Source organism: Rhinopithecus roxellana, chromosome 12, assembly GCF_007565055.1.
Source record: "Rhinopithecus roxellana isolate Shanxi Qingling chromosome 12, ASM756505v1, whole genome shotgun sequence".
Taxonomy (NCBI): domain Eukaryota; kingdom Metazoa; phylum Chordata; class Mammalia; order Primates; family Cercopithecidae; genus Rhinopithecus; species Rhinopithecus roxellana.
Window position 1 is genome coordinate 27,957,674 of NC_044560.1, and position 22,474 is coordinate 27,980,147.

At 56.1% G+C, this 22,474-nt stretch overlaps 1 protein-coding gene across 1 annotated transcript in view; it reads right to left on the reverse strand.

Moving 5' to 3' along the window:
• Positions 1 to 9,315: 9,315 nt before the first annotated feature.
• EPHA2 (EPH receptor A2) overlaps positions 9,316 to 22,474 on the reverse strand; it is a 32,933-nt gene continuing 19,774 nt past the window's right edge. The window contains exons 6-17 of the mRNA XM_010378530.2: positions 21,513 to 21,628; positions 20,582 to 20,735; positions 19,709 to 19,808; positions 19,131 to 19,186; positions 18,755 to 18,880; positions 18,454 to 18,642; positions 17,299 to 17,360; positions 16,987 to 17,196; positions 16,643 to 16,792; positions 15,166 to 15,359; positions 14,369 to 14,524; positions 9,316 to 10,310 (exon numbers count right to left, since the gene is read on the reverse strand). Coding sequence (XP_010376832.1) covers positions 10,205 to 10,310; positions 14,369 to 14,524; positions 15,166 to 15,359; positions 16,643 to 16,792; positions 16,987 to 17,196; positions 17,299 to 17,360; positions 18,454 to 18,642; positions 18,755 to 18,880; positions 19,131 to 19,186; positions 19,709 to 19,808; positions 20,582 to 20,735; positions 21,513 to 21,628 — 1,619 coding nt within the window. The 3' untranslated portion in view covers positions 9,316 to 10,204. The remainder of the gene's footprint in view (positions 10,311 to 14,368; positions 14,525 to 15,165; positions 15,360 to 16,642; positions 16,793 to 16,986; positions 17,197 to 17,298; positions 17,361 to 18,453; positions 18,643 to 18,754; positions 18,881 to 19,130; positions 19,187 to 19,708; positions 19,809 to 20,581; positions 20,736 to 21,512; positions 21,629 to 22,474) is intronic.

Consider the following 22,474-nt stretch of genomic DNA (forward strand, 5'->3'; position numbering starts at 1 on the left):
AGCCTGCCCCACCCAGGTGCCCCTGGTCAGTTGCTCCCTCCTCCCAGCCTAGGGCCCAGACAGGTCCATTAAACGGTGCCGATGCCAGCCTGGGAGGGGGCTTGGCTGGGGACTAGAGTCCAAGGAGAGACAGCTGTTGGAGTGTTGGTGTCAGGACTAGGGAAATACCCGCGCCCCAGCTAAGGAAGGGGTGAGGCGTGAGTAGCATTCCGGGCGCTCACAGACTCTCATCCAGTCTTCCCTACACCCTGTGAGGGAGGTACCGTCAGGCCCATTTTACAGACAAGTAAACAGATGCTCAGCAAAGGGAGGCATGTAAGTTCATGGCAGAGGAGGAGCTGCAAATCAGTCCTGTGCCCCCAAAGCTCCAACCTTGGAGACTCAGGGACACCTGGGAGAAGGAGGGGGCTGCCAAGTTGTCCCCAAGCTGTCCCCGTGAAGGGCTTCCCTCTCTGAGTGCCTGCACAGAGCAGCCAGGCTTGAGGCTGATGCCAGACACCACCTTCCAGGCTTGCGAGATTAAATGACCCCAGCACAGACCAGTATAGTTCTCAGCAGGTGTTTAATAAGTGCTCATTGGTGCCCTGGGTGACAAGTCCCTGTCTCTCTCTAGGCCTCTGTCCCCAACCTGTGTCCTGAGGTTGCTTCCCCCAGGCCTGCCTATCAGGGATTGGGATCTTCTTATCTTCCAGCAGATTCATGGCCTCCTTCTCCTGGCCCATGGCTCCCCACTGGGAGGCCCCCCAGGTCTCTCCTCCTCACCCCACAGGTTCTGCTTGCAGCCTCCTCTGCCTGGGATCCGGCCCTAGATTTTACAGTGGTGCGGGGCAGGAGGAGGCAGGGGGTCTGGAGCTCCTTTATATCTGTGGTCTCCCTAGCGGGGGATGGGGAGGCAGGAGGGCTGGGGCCTGGAGACAGCCACGGGGGTGGCAGCAGGGTCTCCAGTCTGACCTGGAGGCCCAGCTGGTGGGGGCGGGGGGAGGGGGCTCTGGAATGCACAACCTCTTGCCGTCCCTTCCCTCAGACATGGGAAAAACACAAAGCGCCTTCCTTTGTCCCCAGCCCGTGCTTAATAGGATTGGAGGCTGGGGGTGGGGAGCGGGCCTCTGGTGGGGGACACCCTCCTGCGCAGCCACAATGGGGCCCTGTGACATCATGCTGCCCCCTGCTGTGATGTCAGAGGCCGCCACAATGGACCTTTCCAGCCGCCCAGACTGGGGGTGGGACAGATGGCTGGGGCGGGGGTCGTGGGGGGCGGGGCCAGGACACCTGCGTCCTCGGTGGCTCAGTCCTGGCCAGCCGTGGTTCTGAAGAACAGGCCGGCAGGGCCAGGCAGCATTGGCTGCAATGCCACTAAGGACAGGCAAATAAATGGACTTTTCTTTGGTGTGAGTCAACACTTAGACCACTTTTTAAAAAAGGGAACAGCGCCGTTTTTAAAAAAGTAAAAGTTGAGATATTCTTGCCCTTTATCCTGGCTCACCACCACCACCACCTGTCAGTTAAGGAGCATTAAGCGACTTCCTGGTGCCCACCCTTAGGATAAAAATAAAATCCTCAGCAGAGCAACAAGGCTCAGACCCTGCCCACCCCTCCAGCCTTGTCCCTCCCTGCCACCTGGCCCCCTGCAGCGAGAGCCTTCAGCCACGCTGGCCTTCCTTCCACTTCTGAGCCTAACAATTGCTGTTCCCTAGCCTTTCCTACCGTCTCTTCCTTCAAATCTCAGCTTAGACACCACCTCCTCCAGGAAGCCTTCCTGACTCTCCACAGGCTGAGCATGTTGTTCAATTCCTGGGTCCCGCAACCCCCACGCCTGTCATATCACAGCATTTATCTTTGGAGTATTCTCTCCGACAGAATAGGAGTTCTGTGACAGTGCCGCCTGGGCTCTCCCGCCCCTTGCTGTCTCCCCAGCACGGAGCAGCATTCATTGAATCCACTGACTCCTTCATCAAATATGTGGGGGTACCCATTGGGTGTCAGGTCTGGGGATCTAAGGGAAAAACATGCCTGTTCCCATCCTCATGGAGCTGGCCACTGAGTGGGAGGCAGGGATCAGTGATAGAAAATTATCTCACCACGTGGGGCCACAGCAGCAAACCAAAGTGGCACAAATGAAACATGGTAGAGGTTGGATGCACCTTTAAGACGGGTGATGGGAGGTGGGACACGGTGGCTCAAGCTTGTAATCCCAGCACTTTGGGAGGCCGAGGCGGGCAGATCACGAGGTCAGGAGCTTGAGACCAGCCCAACCAACATGGTGAAACCCCATCTCTACTAAAAATACAAAAATTAGCCGGGCGTGGTGGTGCGCACCTGTAATCCCAGCTACTCAGGAGGATGAGGCAGGAGAATCGCTTGAACCTGGGAGGCAGAGGTTGCAGTGAGCTGGAATCGCCTGGCGACAGAGTGAGAGTCCGTCTCAACAACAACAAGAAAAGGGTGATGGGGGCACCCTCTTCCAGGGTGCTGCTCATGAGCTGGTAAGATCGTGCTGAGGATGTGGGGAAGAGCTCCAGGCAGTGGGTGGCATTTAGCAGATCTCAAGGATCTTGTGTAGAGACTGAGTGAGATGTGAAAAAAATAGAAAAAATAAAAAACAACAAAAAAAGAAAGAATCTTGCAAAATAAAAGGAGGGTAGAGAGAAAAGCACAAGGAGACCTAGGCTCACTCACTGGGAAATTCATTGATAGCTTAGAGCAAAGCCCTGCGGCAAGGGGCTGGGCTCAAATCCTGGCGCTGCCACTTGCTAGCCGTGGAGCTCTGGGCAAACCCTTCACTTCTCTGCACTTCATGGTAGGGTGACTGGATCAATTATTGCCCAATTAAAGACAGAGTGTGAAAGGGGGAGCTATTACAGCCAATTATACCAGGACGACAGGCCAAAGCCAGGACTGGCCTGGACAGAAGGGAGAAACGGCCCCCAACCCATGGGGCAATAGTAGGACTAGGTCACAGAGTTGTTAGGAGGATGAAATGAGTGAATCCATGGGAAACACTTTGAACAGCGGCAGCACATGTGATGTGCTTAATAATTGTTAGCTATTAGCATTTTATTACATACACTGTGCGCGCGCGTGCGCGCGCGCGCACACACACACACACACACACACACACACACACACACACAGAATCTCAGGGGAGAGGGTCAGACAGACACACCTGAGTGTCATTCAAGCCCTCTGTGATCCATAGCCAGCCTCGATAGGAGCTTGGGGGAAGCAGGGTTGACGTGTCCCCATTGCCTGGCAGCAGAGTGCACTCTGCAAAGGTCTCTCTCTTTTTACTTATTTATTTTTTTTGAGATGGAGTCTCACTCTTGTCGCCCAGGCTGGAGTGCAGTGATGCGATCGATCTCAGCTCACTGCAACTTTCACCTCCTGGGTTCAAGTGATTGTAGTGCCTCAGCCTCCTGAGTAGCTACAATTACAGGCATGCGCCACCACACCCAGCTAACTTTTGTATTTTCAGTAGAGACAGGGTTTCACCATGTTGGCCAGGCTGGTCTCAAACTCCTGACCTCAGGTGATCCACCCACCTTGGCCTCCCAGAGTGCTGGGATTGCAGGCGTGAGCCACCGCATCCAGCCTGCAAAGGTCTCTTGGAGAACGGATGATTTGATTTGAGCCTGGAAGGGTGGGTGCATTTTCTGCAGACAAAAATAGGGAGGGATGTGTGCAGGGGTGGGCGAGGGCTCATGGTGAACTGAGGGCAGGTCCAGAAGTCTGGACCACACTAGAGTACAGGGGAGGGGTGCAGAGTCTGGGGAAGTGTGTCCTGTGGCCAGATGCTGGGATTGGTTGGTGGGGCCCATGAGGCCTGGTCCTGGGGGAAAGGCCCCTCCGCCCAGCAGGAGACCTGATCATGCAGCCGCCTGCTCTGCCAGTGTGGAAACTGCATCCGTCCATCCATCAGGCTGCTGAGGCCGTGGGGAATGTGATGAGGCTGCTGAAATGGGGCCTGGGCCCAGCGGGAGAAACGAGGCCCCCACCCCGGGCAGGGGTGGAATGTGGCTGCAGCTTCCCAGAAACTGGGTCTGGTTCTGCCGACAGAGACTGGCTGACGGTTTGAACTGAAAAGCCAGACCCAGAGGGCTGGAGTGGGGCCTGCTGGCCGGGCTACCTGGGGCTGCCCAGGGCTGCCTGGGGAGAGGGTGCCAGGAGTGAGGAGGGGGCAACTCTGTGGTGGGGGCAGGGGCCCCTCATCTCAGCCAGGACAGACTTCCTGGAGCCTTCCTCACTACAGACGGACAAACTAAGCCCCTGTGACACCAAGGGACATGCCCAGGAGTCCAAAGCCAAGTCAATAGGAGGCCCCCAACCGAACCTCTGTCTTCCCTTCCCAGTCCAAGGATCTTCCTGCCATTTCCTAAAAAGAAGCCCACGGTCCCCAAGTGTCACCGAGGAGCAGGCCGTGGGATGAGCTGACTCTTGTCTCCCGTGCCGCTCTGTCACCTCCTAGTTGTGGGAACTTGGTCTGAATACTGTAACCTCGCTGAGCCTCAGGGTCCCCAAAATGGGGATAAATGTATACCTCTCAGGGTCACTGTGACCCTTGCATAAGACAGTGTGGGTCTTGGGCTGGGCACTGGCATGGCAGAGTCACTGGCACCGTGGCAAGTTAAAACCGTGTTGCCAGGCACCAGCCTTAGATTTCCTAATTTGTTAGCAACTCCTCTAGGAGCAGGCAATGCTAAAGGAACACCCACCACCTACAATGGTAGGTGTTCAGAAACACTCAACTGCTTCTCCTTACCAGCTTTCGAGGTCCCTCCTGGCCAGCCAGAGGGAGCCCAGGACCATTGCACAGCACTTACCGTGTTCCCAGAACCCATATCCGGCTCCACAGGGCCCTTGGATCTCAAAAGCCCAGTTCTTGTCCCCCCAGTTCATTTGTTTATTGAACAAATGTTTATTGAGGGCCTACTGGGTACCAGACATAGTTCCAGCGGGGGGCGATGGAGGCACAATGCACAGAATGGGCGAAGGCACAGAGGACCTGAGCTAACGACTCGAGCACTTCCCGCACACATTCATTTGCCCCCTGCTCTAGCAGCATCTATGGTGCCCCAGGCCCCATCCCAGGCCCTGGGCTACAGCTGGAGCTGAGGAGGTGTGAATGGGGAGGCGAGCAGAGAGCTTGCCTGTCCCTCCAGAATTTGCTAATGAATTAGGAAATCTCAGGCTGGTGCCTGGTGACATGGGTTTAACTTGCCATGCAGACTGGGAGCAGCAGAGAAAGCCGGCACCTCCCTACCCAATGCCCCCATCACCACTGCCTTTCACCTCCTTCGGGGCTTTGCTGGATACATCAAAGGCCTGCCAAGGTTCCTGCAGCTCAGAGCCCAGAAAGGGCTGCAGGCCCACTGCTCAGCAGAGAAAACTAAAATCAGAGATGAAGGTTTTGGTCGGGGTGGGAATGAGGGCATGGTTGCTGTCCTATGCTGCTCCTGACACAACAGCCAGGGGTTAGGGTGCCATAGGAGGTGGAGGAAGCTTGTCTTGGTCAAATGGGACCCAGATGTTGGAGGGGAGACTCAAGCCCCACCCACAGAGGTCTGGAGTCAGAGCCAGGCTCTTCTGGGACACTTCTTCACCCATCTGGTGGACTCCCACTTGACCTTGACCTCAACTTGGATGGCTTCTCCTCCAGGCAGCCTGCCTGGACTTCCTAGGCTGGGTCAGGTGCCCCTCCGCCCTAACCTCTGGCTCCTATAACACCCAGCTCTGCCCCTTCTTAGCCTGGGTCCTACTGTATTACCATTGCTGCCCCCACCAGACTAAGAGTCCCATGAGGGCAGACAGAGGCCTTATCCATCTTTGTGGACCTTGTGCCCAGCCTGGCATAGAGCAAGAAATGGCCACTGAGAGAAGGGACAGAGGAGCAAACCATCTGGATACCTGGGGTGTGGGATGTGGTGGCATTTGGAGACCATGGGCAGGTTATGGTGCCTCAGTATCCCCAGATCCAGTGCTTCTCAGACCTTATCTAGGGAAGTGTCCCTGATGGCAGAGAGGGGAGAGGACATCTCTGGCCAGTTATGTAACCTCCCTCCCCTCGGTGTTCAAATCTGTAAAATGGGATATTAATAATATCTACCTTGAAGGACTGTTGGAAGAATTAAATAAGTAAACACAGGCTAAGTGCTTAGAACAGTGGGTGGTGCCCAGAAAGCCTTGTGTAAGTGTTTGCTGATACCTGATCTTCAATTCAAGCTCAATGTTCCTTCTGCTCTGAGTTGGTTTGTTTGTTTTTTCTCTGATGATATTAACTTTGATCACTTGGTTACGGTGGTGTTTGCCAGGTTTCTCCACTGTAAAGTTACTTTTCGTTTTCTTTCTTATTTTTTTAACCCCTTCTATACTTCCCTACTGCCTTTCTTTGGAAGGGTGTCCAGTCCACAGTCCAGGCAGTGGGGAAGCAAGCTTTACCCACTAAAGGGAAAAGAATCCACCCCTTTGAAATTCATCTGTAAGGAAGATTTGTCTAGTCTCCCCCGACTTATTTATTTATTCAAGCTTTTTTTTTTTTTTTTTTTTTTTAATGAGATCTCATTCTGTCGCCCAGGCTGAAGTGCAGTGGCACAACCTCCACCTCCTGGGCTCAGGAGATCCTCCCGTCTCAGCCTCCTGAGTAGCTGGGACCATAGGCGCGTGCCACCATGCCTGGTTAATTTTTTGTGCTTTTGATAGAGATGGGGTTTCGCTATCTTGGCCAAGCGGATCTCAAACTCCTGAGCTCAAGCGATCTACCCACCTCGGCCTCTCAAAGTGCTGGGATTACAGGCGTGAGCCACTGCACCCAGCCTTTAATCATTTATTTATGTCAGTATGGACTCGTGAACATTTATTTTCGACTTCGGATTTAATCTAATACCTCGTCGTTTTGTTGCTCAGCTTGTTCTAGATTTGGCCCTTGGGACTTCTTTAGGGCTGGCTCCTGTGTCTCTCTGGCACAGCCCCACCTGTGTATTTTTGAGCACTTCTTTACTCTCTGATGCTCCAAGATGCTGCCAGCTCATCTTGTATTTTCCCTCCTTCAGCCCCAGAATCAGCCATTTCTCTAAGGAGCCCTGGTTCCTTTTATTGGAGAATGGTTTTCAGGAACCAAGATCTGTGGGCTGAGTGTTCTTATGGCTACAGGGGTGTTCCTGCATTTAGGCCCTCTAGGAGACAGCTCTGGATTTGCTTTCATTTAAAAATAAAGTTTCCCCTCCTGCCAACCGCAGGGTCCATTGGAGACTGCAGACAGCTGCTCACTGGGTTTTGAGCATCGGACCTGTCTGTGGCCCACAGGTTTATGCGTTCTCACATGCCCTTGAAGGGCCTTATGTCCAGGACTTCGAGAGCACACGAGGCCACCTCCCCCAATGCTGAGCCACTTCCTGCATTCATTCCTGCTCATCAGCAGGGCCATGGCCGAGTTGCTTTGGGAATGGGACTCAGGCCTGGTCTTGACGTGCCCTCATAGCCCAGATTGCTGTGGGTTTGCAAGCTGCAGGCTTACTCCCTGCTGGGCCAACAGCTTTGTCAGTGGTAGTGATAGTAGCCATAGCCCAGCCACAGAGCTACTGTGGCCACTTGGGTCAGGCACCAGGAAGGCCTGACTCAGCCATCATGCCCAGTACACTCAGGTGGCCCAACACCAATGGGAGGAAGGCCCAGCCAGGTGCTCTCTGCACTCCCATGGCTCACCCAACCCCAGCCACACCTGACACAGGCGGTCAGATGTCTCATGAATGCCCAGTGGGCCAGGACCCAGAGGGAGGCAGCTCTCCTGCAGCAGCAGGGGTCAGGGCAAAGCGTGCCAGCCTTGAGACCCCAGGGCAGGCCAAACACCCTCCCGACTTCGCCAGCACCTCTCCTGTGTCTCCCCAAAGCTCCAGGCTGAGAGTCAGGAGCTCTGGGTTCCAGACCTGCCTCTCCCAGTGACAACAATCATGCCACTCCCTGCTTGAAACCTTCAATGACTCCTTATTGCTCTCAGCTTGAAATCCCCACTCCTGGGCCTGCTTTACAAGGCCCTAGAGACCTCTCCAGCACCTCACGTCATGCCTTAATAACACCAAATTGCTGTGGTTCCCTTGCACAACCATGCGGTTTCACGCCCCCGCGCCTCACTCTGCATCACCCTCCCTTGGCTTCACTGGTTAACTCCTAGTAGTCCCTGAGGTCTCAGCTCTGGGACCACCTCCTCCAGGAAGTCTTCCTCCTGGGCCTCAGCTCATCTCTGTTCCCTGGTTACGTTCCTGGTGACCTGTGTTTGACACCTTCCTAACTAACCCCCGGTATGAATGACCTCTGACATGCAGGGCTGCAACCCGGTAGAGTGGAGAAGGCTCAGGTTTGACATTAGGACACTGGTGCCAGGGCGCAGTGGCTCACACCTGTAATCTTAGCACTTTGGGAGGCAGAGGTGGGCAGATCACAAGGTCAAGTGATCGAGACCATCCTGGCCAACGCGGTGAAACCCCATCTCTACTAAAAATACAAAAATTAGCTGGGTGTGGTGGCGTGCGCCTATAGTTCCAGCTACTCAGGAGGCTGAGGCAGGAGAATCGGTTGAACCCGGGAGGCGGAGGTTGCAGCGAGCCAAGATCGCGCTACTGCACTCCAGCCTGGTGACAGAGTGAGACTCTGTCTCAAAAACAAAAAAGAAAAAAAAAAGAGAAATTAGAACTCTGACTTTTCTTGAGACTGCTGTGTGACTTTGGGCAAGTCGCTGTGTCTCTGAGACTCCATTTCCTCATCTAAGAGAAAAACATCCCACCGAAATTTCTGACCCTGCTTTCAATTCTGGCCTCTGCCCCTAACTTGCTGTGTGGCCTTGAGCAAGTCCAGTTGCTGGGCTCCAGCTTGATTTTCCTTTTCTGTAAAATGGGGCCGCCCACAAAACTCATAACAAAGTGTTGAGGTTCCAACAAGCCAAAACCTGTGAAAAGCTTGTGTAAACCTCAGAGCCCTACGTGGATGGTTGAAGGATCTATTTCGACAACTCCGGGGAGCCGTGGGAGGGAAGCTGATGGCGGCTCTTGCTTTCTCCTACCTCCCAACCCTCCAGAAGACTCTGAGCAGCCTGGAGATCAAAGGTGATTGGGGCCTGCTGGCATGGAGGCCAGGCTCGGCAGAACCGGCTTCCTGGCCCCCTGCCCACCTCCCACCCACCCCTGCTCCCAGGGTTAAGTGATGTGTCTGCCTTGTGCACGAGTATCTGTTTAAACACTTGGTATTTGGGGGGAACCCTCACCCCCTCAACTCCCACCCAGGAAGCTCTGAGACCCCACTGCTTTTCCCAAGACTGAGAGCCAAGATCAGTTTGAATCATCTGCAACTTTATTCCAGAGCAGAAATAAGTCATTTTCTAACAATAAATATAAAAAAAATAATAAATTAAGATTCGAAAAAAATTTTCAACAAAACAAAATCGTGAACACTGACAGAATAGAACCTGCTATCTACAGGGATGAGAGATGGGGCCGACTGGGGCATGGGCAGGACGCTCCTGCAGCACCGGCCCCCGGGTCCCCAGCTCAGGAATGTTTGACACAGGCCACCCTCTGTCCCCAGCCCTGACGGGAGCCCCTGCCACACACACACATTCTCTCCACAAAGTACAAAATATATATTTAAAAACCTCAACACAACCAAGTATCTTGCAAAGGCCCAGGAAAGCAAGGGTTTGGCCAGTCAGGGATGAGCACGGGGCCTGAGTGTCTAAAGAAGGCACTAGAGGGACGGGGACCGCTTTGGGTCTCGCCCAGTCAAGTTCACGGTCTGCCCTCTTAGTGTAAGGAAATGGGGCTTGAGGTACCCTGTTCACTTGGCACTGGGCCAAGCCCCCCATCTCCTGAGATGGCCTCATGTGGGAGAAGACGAAGGGGAGGTTGGCTTTTGAATATCCTCCATGTCTGTCCGAAGGCCGTGGCGGGGCTCCTGCTCCAGGGATGTTGGGGCATGGCGGTGCCTGCTAAGTGCTCAGCTGTGTGTTCCTCGCAGGGAAAGAGGGCCCGGCCCAGCATCCCCGGTCATCTCCTCAGTTCAGGCCACGGTGTCATCCGAGACCCCTCAGCAGAAGTTGCAGGGGGTATCAGTAGGAAAAAACTAGAAATAAATAAGGTCCCCAGTGGCCCAGCATGGCACAGCAGGAGGCCACTCTGTTTTTTCAAGTATTCTTGGCCGATGGGGCTCCACGCCCTGTCGAGGCTCAGATGGGGATCCCCACCGTGTTCACCTGGTCCTTGAGTCCCAGCAGGCTGTAGGCGATGCGCTTCTGGTGGCCGGGCAGTCGCACCCCAATCCTCTTGATGTCGCTGTGGGCCCGGAGGGAGAGAGGGAGAGTTAGGGGCTAGAGCAGGGGAGGGGGCCGGGCTGGGCAGGGACAGGACTGGGTGGGTGGCAGGGGAGGGGAGTGGAGGGAAGCAGAGGAGGAAGGTAGAGAGGGGGCCTTGGGGACCTGTAGGGCAAGAGAGCTCTGGTTAGGTAGGCTTGGGAGAAGGAGTCACAGCCTAGAAGCTTGCCACGGTGGCCCACCATCAACAAAGTTAGGAAAATGACAGAAGCCTCAACTCTGTATGATGCTTTAAAAAATAAAAATAAATCAAATCTTCTGAATTATCTGTGAGGCAGGTGCTCTTTTCATCCCCATTTTGCAGATTAAAGAACTGAGGTCAGACAGGTGAAGTGACTTGCCCGAGGTCACACAGTTAGGAGGTAGAAGAGCTGGGAATCAAACCAGCTATGAACAAATGCCTCCCCTCCCCTCAACCCCAGTCTGTCCCCAGTGCCCCCAGCTCAGGCCTCCTTCCCAGGAACTCTCTAGGGATGTCGCTCAAAGCCTCTCTGCCCAAGGTCTCTTCCCACGCGCTGCCTCATTTTTCCCTCAGTCCTTCCAAGTTCCCACTGCTGGTCATGAAGGAAGGACTCGGGAAATACTTAAAGGGTTCAACTCTGCGAGTCTCCATGGGTGAAGCTTGCAGGTCACCAGATCCAGTGACTAGGAAGATGTCTTCCCTTGGGGGAACCTCAGTCTCCTCCCGTGTAAAATGGGAGCTACTGTTCATCTGGAGGGCGAGAGGCCTCAAAACCAGCGGCCGAAGGGGAAGGCAGCATCAGTTCCAGATGGACAGATGTGCCCAGGAGCCCACAGCCCTGCTTTCCCACCCCCACAGGGTACATACTCTCCTGGGCCCCCCTTCCATGCCCCTCCGTCCCCTCATGAAATCACTTATGCTCCCAGGAACCTGTGAGGAGGGCATATATTACTCACTTTGGGAGTTTTCTCCTCCACTGTCCTCACCCACTAGCCCAAACCCATGAAAACACCCAGGTTTTTACGGGCCGTCTTTTGCCTGTAAAGGGAGCTAATTATATGATGCAAGATCCTAGTTGCGGTTCTGCAGACATGACTTTCCCACAGGCTCCGGGAGCCCCGGGACAGGCGCAGAGCAGGGAAAGGCAGACCCAGGTGAGTCGGGGGGGACTCCGGGACCTCCAGCAGAGGCTGGTGCTCCCTCAGCAGCAGGAAGGCCGGGACATTTGGGACATTTGGGAGAACTTCCTATGCTACCCGCACGGGACGTTTCTAACCTATATAGTTGGAGGTGCTGAAAAAGCAGCATTTTCCCACACACTTGAAGGTCACGAATTATGGCCCCTGGACAAGCGCTCAGACCACGGAGAAGGAGACAGGACCCTGCCGACCCCAGATTTGCAGTTCCGCAGGTGGAGCAGGGAGTCTGCATTTGGTTGAATCCCAGAAGAAACCTGACATACAGTTTAAGAACCAGTGGGTTATAAGCTCCAGGAGGACAAGTGCTGCGACCTCGTCATCTGGGCCCATCACCCTCACAGCCCCTGCTCCCGCCCCCACCCCTGCCCAGGGTCCAGGATAGACCTGGCACATAGTAGGTCCCCAGGGAGTGTCTGCTGCATGAATGAATGAGCGAATGAATGCTTTAGCAGAGATTGGGCCATTGCTGGGCCACCTCTGGTCCCTCTTGCAAACAGCAGGGGTTAATCTCACAGGACGGGAACACAGTTTGCTCCTGAAGCCCTGTGTAAAAAACTCCAAGGCCATATACTCGGTGAGTTCCTGCTGTGTTCTGGCCCTGGGTGCAGGGAGACGGGAGTGAGAAATGGCCTGGAGCCTCACGTGTCAGATCATTCATTCATTCAGCAAGCATTCCTTCAGTGCCAAGCCTATGCCAAGGACACTGGAGACCCTAAGATCTACAACCTGTGCCCTCGACCCCTACACAGGATGCGGATGCTGCAGTCCCAGCTCTAGACAGAGCCTGGGATTGGGCTATTTTTCCGGGGTGCAACATCAGCTGCTCACAAAACATCTGGGACCACTAGTCTAGCTAGAAACCCAATTGACTCCAAAATAGCACAAATGGAGAAGAGACAGTGGCTGTGAGACCCCAGGGGAACAGGCACCTGGTCCCCTGGGAGGGACTCAAGGAGGCAGGAGATTCAGAAGGGGAGGGGGTGGGACACTGAAGCCTAAATCCTGATCCCAGTGGGAAAGGCACACATTCCCCTGCAACCAGCTCGAAGCCTCCCATTGGGACCCATGGCGTGTGTAGACCCAGGCTTCAGGTTTTAAAAAGTCCTTTGAGATTCCCATTTATTTGGAAAGAGGCAGAGGAGAAGGAGGAGGCCTGCAGGCCCCAGCTCTGAGCACCAGCGGCTGGTGGAGGGGAGAGCGAATGACTTCCTGCCTTTATCCAGGCCCTTTCACAACAACGCACACTGCAGCACTCACACACACACAGCCTCCATCCATCCAAGACCGCCCCATCCCTGCTCGTGGGAAAGGAATTGGCGAGGAGCACCCTGAGCTATTTAGGGAAGCCTCTAAGAACATGTGTTTCCTATAAGCACTTCTCCTTGCCCTCAGCTCTGGTCACCAGAAGAGAGGCTGTGTTGTCCTTGGTGGGAGCCCCTGGAGGGGCAAAGGGTCTTGTGGCTGTTCCCAGGGAAAAGGAGAAAAGGAGGGGGCATTTGCACAGCACTAGGGGAGGAAAGCAAGGGAGTGGAGGAAAAGAGGAGAGCAACAAGGATTTAGCGCCTATTGTATACCAGACGTGTCATCTGCACTGCACCCATGCAATCCCATCAAACTTGATCAAGGTCACCCACTAGGAAGTGGCAGATGTGGGACTTGAACCCAGGCATGTGTGCAGAGCCCAAGTCTGTGGCCCTGCTGTGCTGGCCGGCAGCAAAAGATATCCTGTGATCCATCTCCCCTCCCTACATCTCCCTGCCTCCCTCTGGTCAGCTCTGTCCCTGCCTGCTTCCCATCACGGACTGTCCCCTGAGAGGGACTGTGGCCTTGGCTAGCAGGTTGGAAGCCCAGCTGAGCAGTTTCCAAAGGCCCTAGAGAATGTTCATGAACAGGCTCAAATCCCAGAACTTCTGTGACCCAGAACCATGGGAGGCCCAGGTCATCCCATCCATACAGTTCCCAAAACCTCCCAGCCTCGGGGTCTGCTCCCGCCATGACCTTGGGCCATGCACAAGCTGGGTTGTTGAAACCCGCCACTATTTTTAGAGGCACAAAAGGCTAAGAGGATAGTGTCTTCCCCCTCCTGGGACAGGAGGAGGTGTCTGTGCCAAGGCCATGCCGGGAAAAGTCTCAGTGCTGGAGCTGGGAAGGAGAGAAGAGCTCCCATGGGGCAGCTCGACAAAGGGCCAAGCCCAGGGCTAGCAGGGAGTCAGTGGCACTTCTCCAGGTGGGACTGCAGGCTGAGAGCCAACCACATGGAGAGAGGTAGGCCAGGGGTTCAACTCTCCCCTGGGCAGCAAGCAGGGCATCTTGAAGAAGACTGCCCCAAGCTGGCTGTGTGACCTCAGGCAAGCTGGTAACATCTCAGCCTGTTTGTCTACCAATGACCTCTCTGATCCCTGTGCTCTGGGACCCCGACTGACTGGGGCTGGAATCCTGCTCTGCCCCTAGTGGCTGTGGGACCCTGGGTGGGTCACTGCACTTCTCTGCATCTGTTTCTCACCTGCACCTGTTTCTCACCTGTTAACAGGACTCACCCCGCTGGTTTCTCATTCAAAGTGCTCAAGCAGAGATGGCACATAGCCCTCAGTAAACAGTAGCTACCATTATGATTACGGATACTATTATTTCCCCACTCTGGTAAAGGATGCAGGAAGAGGAGGGAGCTGGGAGTGGGCGCCCAGAACTGCCAGCTGCTGGTGGAGTTCTGCCCTTGCCTTCCAAGGAGCCTCTTACCAGAAGAGTAAGAACAAAGAGAGGAGCATTGAGGGGCAGGGAAGAGGGTTGGGGGGCGTGGAGGCAGCCTCTGGAGTGGGAGGCGGCAGGGGTGGTGGGGGAACAGGAAGGGGCCTGACTCACTCATTGGTCATCTGCACCACCTTCTCGATGGCAGTGTAGCCGGCCGCCATGAAGTGCTCCGTATACTGCTGCATCTTGATGGACTCCAGCCACTCGGACACCGTGCGGAAGGGCACCCCCTCAGAGCCACTCGTGCTGGGGAGCCGGATAGACACCCTGCAACCGGAAGCACTGCAGGTGAGGGGCTGCAGCACCCAGTCCACCCTGGGCCCCGCGCCTGGTGCTCCCTAACCTGGATGACTGACTTAGCTGCCCCGTGCCTCGGTTTCCTTATCTGGGCAATGGGGAAGCCCAGTCAGGTAGGGTTCAATGAGACCTCCTGGCACGTTGGGAGCGCTCAGTGTCTGTAACTACTGCTGCCCCTCCACTCCTACTAACAGGACCACCATCAATAACTACCAGATCATAAAACGCTACGAGCAGAGATTCCGGATCCCGAGGTCACAATCCCAGCCTGACCACTTCCAGCCATGTAAGATATTCAATCACCCTGTGTCTCGGTTTCCTCTTCTACAAAATGAGGATAATTTTGTAGAAGAGGACTCATCTCATACGTTGTTTAAATGAATGAAAACATATTAACTGCTCACACAGTGCCCTGTACCCGCAACATAAGCTGGCTGCTTCTTTTAGGATTTCCTGGGTCATCGTGTCCAGTCTAAGTAAGTCAAGTCCACACATAACCTCTGAGCCCCCAGCACCCCTCAACTTCCCCTGGGTGGCCACTCTACCGAAGTGGTTCAGGAGTCTGCAGAAGGGAAATTGGGGTCATCATGGGCAGAGGGCACAGAACTCACCGGGGGTCGAAGTCAGCCAGGGTCTTGAGGGAGTCAGGGGCACGGATGAGCTTGTCCAGGATGCTGACGATGTCAGCAAACTTGGGGCGGCGGGCACGCTCCTGCTGCCAGCACTGCATCATGAGCTGGTAGATGGCGGAGGGGCAGTCCATGGGTGTGGGGAGCCGGAAGCCATCATTGATTGCTTTCATCACCTGGCGGGGCATGAAGGTCAGGGGCATTGCTGCAGAAAGCCACTGAAACCCTATACAGCCTCCAGCCTACGGAAGTGGGCAGGGGAGGGAAGGGAAACAGGAACATCCCAGAAACAGATAGGAAGGGTCTTTCTTGAGCTGACACCCAACCTTCAGAGCTGCCCAAAGGGCAAATGCCTAAGAGGCTGTGGCCAGAGTTCACTGGAAGGGACTTTATTTATTTATTTTTTTGACTGAGACAGGGTCTCAATCTGTCACCCAGGCTAGAGTGCAGTGGCACTATCAAACCTCATGGCAGCCTCAGCCTCCTGGGCTCAAGTGATCCTCCCACCTCTGCCTTCTGAGTAGCTTAATTTTTAAATTTTTTGTGCAGATGGGGTTTCATCATGTTGTCCAGGATGGTCTCGAATTCCTGAGCTCAAGTGATACTCCTGCCTCAGCCTCCCAAAGTGCTAGGATTACAGGCATGTGCCATGGCTCCCAGCTAGAAGGGACCCTGCTCCCTCACAGGGCACCAGGTAGCAGCCACACTGTGTGCCCTCAGCCCAGCCTCCCTCCCATCTCTCTTCTCCTCCTTCTCTTCATCTGGCTGCCTTACAGTGCCCTTGGTCTTGGCAGAGACGTGACCTCTTCTGAGAAGCCTCCCAGGTCACCAGGCTGAGTAAGGCACCAAGCACACAGACACACACACACATGCATGCATGCACATGTGCACACACATGGATGCACACACATGCATGGACACACGGATACACACGCACACCCCACTCCTTGTTTCATCTCTGCACTCTCTGAACCAGCTCCTGGAACCCAGCACAAGGCCTGGCACGCAGTAGATCCTCAAGAAATATTTACGGGGCTGGGTGCAGTGGCTTACGCCTGTAATCCCAGCACTTTGGGAGGCGGAGGCGGGTGGATCACCTGAGGTGAGGAGATAGAGACCAGCCTGGCCAACATAGTGAAACCCCATCTCTACTAAAAATACAAAAATTAGCTGGGTGTGGTGGCTCATGCCTGTAATCCCAGCTATCGGGAGGCTGAGGCAGGAGAATTGCTTGAACCTGGGAGGTGGAGGTTGCAGTGAGCCGAGATCATGCCATTGCACTCAGGCCTGGGTGACACGAGCAAAACTCTGTCTCCAAAAAAAAAGAAAGAAAGAAACATTTATGGAGCAAACCTAAGAAGGTTTGTCTGAACTCTCCTCTGCCCAGCCCCTGGAGTTTGAGATGAGTAAAGGCTTGAGTTCAGGTCCGGGCAGGTCTGGGGAGGGCAAGGGCACCCACCTCATGGTTGGACAGCTCCCAGTAGGGCCGCTCGCCATAGGTCATCACCTCCCACATGACAATGCCAAAGCTCCACACGTCGCTGGCAGAGGTGAACTTGCGGTAGGAAATGGCCTCCGGAGCTGTCCAGCGGATTGGGATCTTGCCACCCTGCAGGGAACCCAGGCCCAGTCACCACTATCCCCTCTGGCTGGCCCCAGGACCATTGCAACCAGGCCCCACAACTCCTCCCTGGACTCCTACAGGTGTTCCACCTCCTGAAGCCCATGCCCAGGCATGCAGGCGAGAGGACACCAGGCAGGGTGAAGGCTGCTTCTCCCTTGAGGTCCACTTCCCCAACTCACACTGGTGGTGTAGGTGGCCTCGGGGTCGTCCTCCAGCACGCGGGACAGGCCAAAGTCAGACACCTTGCAGACCAGGTTGCTGTTGACGAGGATGTTGCGGGCAGCCAGGTCACGGTGCACATAGTTCATGTTGGCCAGGTACTTCATGCCAGCTGCGATGCCCCGCAGCATGCCCACCAGCTGCAGCACGCTGAACTCGCCATCCTTCTCCTGCCGGATCATAGGCACTCAGCTGCAGGCCAGCCCTGAACCTGCCAGGCCAGCCCCAGGCCCCATGGCCAGGCATGCCCGCCCCACAACCCACATCCTTACCCGAAGGAACTTGTCCAGGGCCCCGTTCTCCATGAACTCAGTGATGATCATCATGGGCTTGTCTGTGGAGGGGGTACAGGTGAGAGGTAAGTGGGCCTGGGCGTGTGGGAGAGGTGGGCACAGGCGAGAGGTAAGTGGGCCTGGGCGTGTGGGAGAGGTGGGCACAGGCGAGAGGTAAGTGGGCCTGGGCGTGTGGGAGAGGTGGGCACAGGCGAGAGGTAAGTGGGCCTGGGCGTGTGGGAGAGGTGGGCACAGGCGAGAGGTAAGTGGGCCTGGGCGTGTGGGAGAGGTGGGCACAGGCGAGAGGTAAGTGGGCCTGGGCGTGTGGGAGAGGTGGGCACAGGCGAGAGGTAAGTGGGCCTGGGCGTGTGGGAGAGGTGGGCACAGGCGAGAGGTAAGTGGGCCTGGGCGAGTGGGAGAGGTGGGCACAGGCGAGAGGTAAGTGGGCCTGGGCGTGTGGGAGAGGTGGGCACAGGCGAGAGGTAAGTGGGCCTGGGCGTGTGGGAGAGGTGGGCACAGGCGAGAGGTAAGTGGGCCTGGGCGTGTGGGAGAGGTGGGCACAGGCGAGAGGTAAGTGGGCCTGGGCGTGTGGGAGAGGTGGGCACAGGCGAGAGGTAAGTGGGCCTGGGCGTGTGGGAGAGGTGGGCACAGGCGAGAGGTAAGTGGGCCTGGGCGTGTGGGAGAGGTGGGCACAGTTGAGAGGTAAGTGGGCCTGGGCGTGTGGGAGAGGTGGGCACAGTTGAGAGGTAAGTGGGCCTGGGCGTGTGGGAGAGGTGGGCACAGGAGAGAGGTAAGTGGGCCTGGGCGTGTGGGAGAGGTGGGCACAGGAGAGAGGTAAGTGGGCCTGGGCGTGTGGGAGAGGTGGGTACAGGCGAGAGGTAAGTGCGCCCGGGTGTGTGGGAGAGGTGGGCACAGGTATGGGGCAAGGTGGGCACAGGTGTGGGGAGAGGTGGGAACAAGTGTGGGGAAGGGTGGGTACAGGTATGGGGAGAGGTGGGCACAGGTATAGAGGAGGTGGGTGCAGGTATGGGGGGAAGATGGTCACAGGTATAGGGGGAAGGTGGGCACAGGTATAGGAGAGGGGGGCACAGTCACAGACAGAGCCTCTGCTAGGTGGCCCCTCTCCACCCAATGTGGGCAGGCCCCAAGCCTCACATTTGGAGACGACGCCCTCCAGGCGGATGATGTTGTGATGGCTGAACTGGCCCATGATGCCGGCCTCACCGAGGAAGTCCACTCGCTGCTTCTCTGTGTAGCCGGCTTTCAGCGTCTTGATGGCCACAGGCACCTCCTTCTTCCCCGAGGACGCCTTCAGCGTGCCCTTGTACACCTCCCCAAACTCTCCTGTGGGCAGGCAGGGTCAGGGGAGTGCCCCAGTGAGGCCCAGCACGAGGGCTCCCACCCTGTGTCACCACCACTGCCTCCTCAGGGCCCCTCGGCAGGGGGCCGACCTCACCTGCTCCGATCACCTTCTGCCGAGTGACACAGGACGGATGGATCTCGGTGGTGAACTTCAACACAGCTTGGTTGGGGTCCTCATATGTGTGTGGGTCCACGTATGTCTTCAGGGGTTTCAGTTGTTCTGGAAGGAGAAGAGGTGGGGTCACAGGCAGCTCAGGAGGGGCCCCATGGGGGGTGCCGTGCAGTCAGAGAAGGTCACATGATCTTCAGAGACTTGGATGAGGCTGTGGGGGATGGACCCCTCAGAGCTACCCACGGAAGCCTGTGGCCCAACCCCAGTGCCCTGGGAACATCCTGGCTGCCCCCACCTCCCCCACAGAGCTGGGGACGGTGCCGGCAGGGCTGGGCCTGGGGCGGGGGCTGCATCTCACCTGACTTGGAGAAGTAAACGTCTTCCGGGGACTGGCGGGCGCGCAGGTTCTTCCTCCTGAAACAGCCCCACGGGGAACCAAATGCAGGGAGGTCAGTGAGGTCTGCTCCGGCCAGGGAAGCCTCCTGACCCTACTTTGGTCCGAGGGGGACCTGGGGTGCTCAGAACGCAGCCCAGTCCCCGCTGTCGCTGCCCAAGCTCCACTGTCAGGGCCGAGGGTGCGGAGAAGGCGGGCGGAGCGAGCCAGGACTCCCTCCCCGGGATCTAGGCCCCAGAATGGCCCCTTAAGCAGTGGTGACGAAGGCATTCCCATTACAGCTACTCAGGGTTTCCTGCCTGCGTGTCCAGAGGAAGTGTGGACACATCATTAAAAACAAGAGCAGAGGTAATGAAGCCCGTGTCCCGGCCCCGCCGCGTGCCAGGCACTTCACTCCAGCTCGTATCCTCGCACCATCCAGAGGCAGGGATTAGACTCGACTAGCGTCCTATGGGCCCCATGGTTCAGATGAGGAAACGGAGGTTCCTGCCCCATTTTCCCACCCAAGCCCATGAGGAGCCAGGGTATGGGCTCTAACGAACCTGCGGTGGATAAAGAAGCCAGCTCCTGCCAGCACCAGAAGCAGGGCCACACAGACAGCCACACCGCCAATCACCGCCAAGGTGCCAGATCCCTCCGGGGCTGGTGGAAGAAACCAGTTGATGACAAATCACAAATCTCAGCAACACCCGCGCTGCACGCAAGACACCTGGGCCCCTACTGTGTGCTGGGTGCTTGCACTTTTGCACTTGAGAAGGCTCCAGAGGGTACTTAGTCCCATTTCACAGACGGTCAAGCAGAGGCCTTCCCAAAGGTCTCACAAGAGGTATTGCAGGCCGGGCGCGGTGGCTCAAGCCTGTAATCCCAGCACTTTGGGAGGCCGAGACGGGCGGATCACGAGGTCAGGAGATCGAGACCATCCTGGCTAATACGGTGAAACCCCGTCTCTACTAAAAAATACAAAAAACTAGCCGGGCGACGAGGCGGGCGCCTGTAGTCCCAGCTACTCGGGAGGCTGAGACAGGAGAATGGCGTGAACCCGGGAGGCGGAGCTTGCAGTGAGCTGAGAGCCGGCCACTGCACTCCAGCCTGGGCGGCAGAGCAAGACTCCGTCTCAAAAAAAAAAAAAAAAAAAAAAAAAAAAAGAGGTATTGCAGGTGTATGGGGCTCAAAGCTCTGGCTCTTTCTGCAATGCGGATTTGAACTTCCTCACATCACTGTCGTGAATTCACATCCCAGCTCCTCCACCCCTCAGCCCTCCATGCTTCCCTGTCCCCAGGCTTGGGGGCAGTCCCCGAAGGGCTGACCGAGAAAGGGGCATTTCTAAGTTCTTTGATTCACTTCCTTTCCCAAAATATCTCAATTGCTTGGTTCTGGGCCCTGGCCCAGTCCATGCCCAGGGTCCCCCAACTCACACAGTGTCTGGAATTCGTGCACCTTGCTGCCGGCCCCCTGGCCCTCCTGCGTCAGTGCCTGCACCTGGACCAGGTAGGTGGTGTCCGGAGCCAGGTCGTCCAGGGTCACAGAGAAACCCTCAGTGCGGCGTACATTGTAACTGTTGGAGTCTCCCTGTGGGTGGGTGGCAGGCAGAGGAGCAGGCAGTGAGGGCAGGGCAGGGGCCTTGGCTCAGCCCGCTGGAGACCACCCTGAGCTAGCAAGGTGGCTTGCCTTGGTTAGCAAACTTGAGGCTCTTCTTTTTTTTTTTTTTTGAGACGGAGTCTCACTGTGTCGCCCAGGCTGGAGTGCTGCAGTGGCCGGATCTCAGCTCACTGCAAGCTCCGCCTCCCGGGTTTATGCCATTCTCCTGCCTCAGCCTCCCGAGTAGCTGGGACTACAGACGCCCGCCACCTCGCCTGGCTAGTTTTTTGTATTTTTTTAGTAGAGACGGGGTTTCACCGTGTTAGCCAGGATGGTCTCGATCTCCTGACCTCGTGATCCGCCCGTCTCGGCCTCCCAAAGTGCTGGGATTACAGGCTTGAGCCACCGCGCCCGGCCAAGGCTCTTCTTACAGAGGAGGAAACTGAGACTCAGAATTAAGTGACTCACTCAAGGTCAGAACCACTAAATGCATGATCCAGGACTCAAACTGAGCCGTGTGGGGTCCCCAAATTCTGCCCGTGTCCTCACCCTGACTGCTTCTTCCAAGGATACCATGTTTTCTCTCCTACAAATCTCTTCTGTGCTGCCTTGGGAGATGTAACCCCCTGGCAGACCCCAGGTCTCAGTTTCCCCATCTGCAGAAGAGTGCTTCTTCAGATGGCTGGGTGGTTTGGTGAGCATCTATGTGACCAGCCTGTCCCCTGCTCTCGGCCCAGCTAGAGCCAGCCCCGACCCTCTGGGAGTTACCTTCTTGCGGTAGGTGACCTCGTACTTCCACACGCGGCTCTGCTGCGGCGGGGGGATGCTCCAGGAGACGCTAAGCGAGGTGGTGCTGCGGCCCTCCAGTCTCACCTTGGGGGGCTCTGGGCAGGACAGGCAGTGGGGGAAGCAGGTAAGAAGCTGCCTGCGGGCAGGCAGGGTTTGTCGGGGACAAGTGGACGTGGAGCCAGATCCTCCACAGCCCAGATTCTTTCATTTTTTTGAGATAGGTTCTCGCTCTGTCACCCAGGCTCGAGTGCAGTGATACGATCTCGGCTCACTATAGCTTCGAACTCCTGTGCTCAAGTGATCCTCCTGCCTCAGCTTCCTGAATAGCTGGGGCTACAGACACGTGCTACTGTACCTAGCTAATTTTTGTATGTTTTGTAGAGATGGGGTCTCCCTATGCTGCCCATGCTGGTCTCAAATGCCTGAGCTCAAGCAATCCTCCTGCCTCAACCTCCCAAAATGCTGGGATTATGGGCATGGTCACCACGCCCAGCTCCCAGGCTCTTTAGATCCCAGTCTAGGATCCTAAACTTCCAATTCCGGAGCACAGGACCAGAGCCCCAGGCCTCCAACCTGTCCCCATCACAGAGGCCGGCACATCAGAGGTGTCCCATATTTACGAGAGAATAAATAATAATAATAAAAGGCCAGGCGCAGTGGCTCACACCTGTAATCCCAGCACTGTGGGAGGCCGAGGCGGGAGGATCACCTGAGGTTGGGAGTTCGAGACCAGCTTGACCAACATGGAGAAACCCCATCTTTACTAAAAATACAAAATTAGCTGGGTGTGGTGGCGCATGCCTGTAATCCCAGCTACTCGGGAGGCTGAGACAGGAGAATAGCTTGAACCCGGGAGGCAGGGGTTGCGGTGAACCAAGATCGTGCCATTGCACTGCAGCCCGGGCAACGAGAGCAAAACTCTGTCTCAAAAAAAAAAAAAA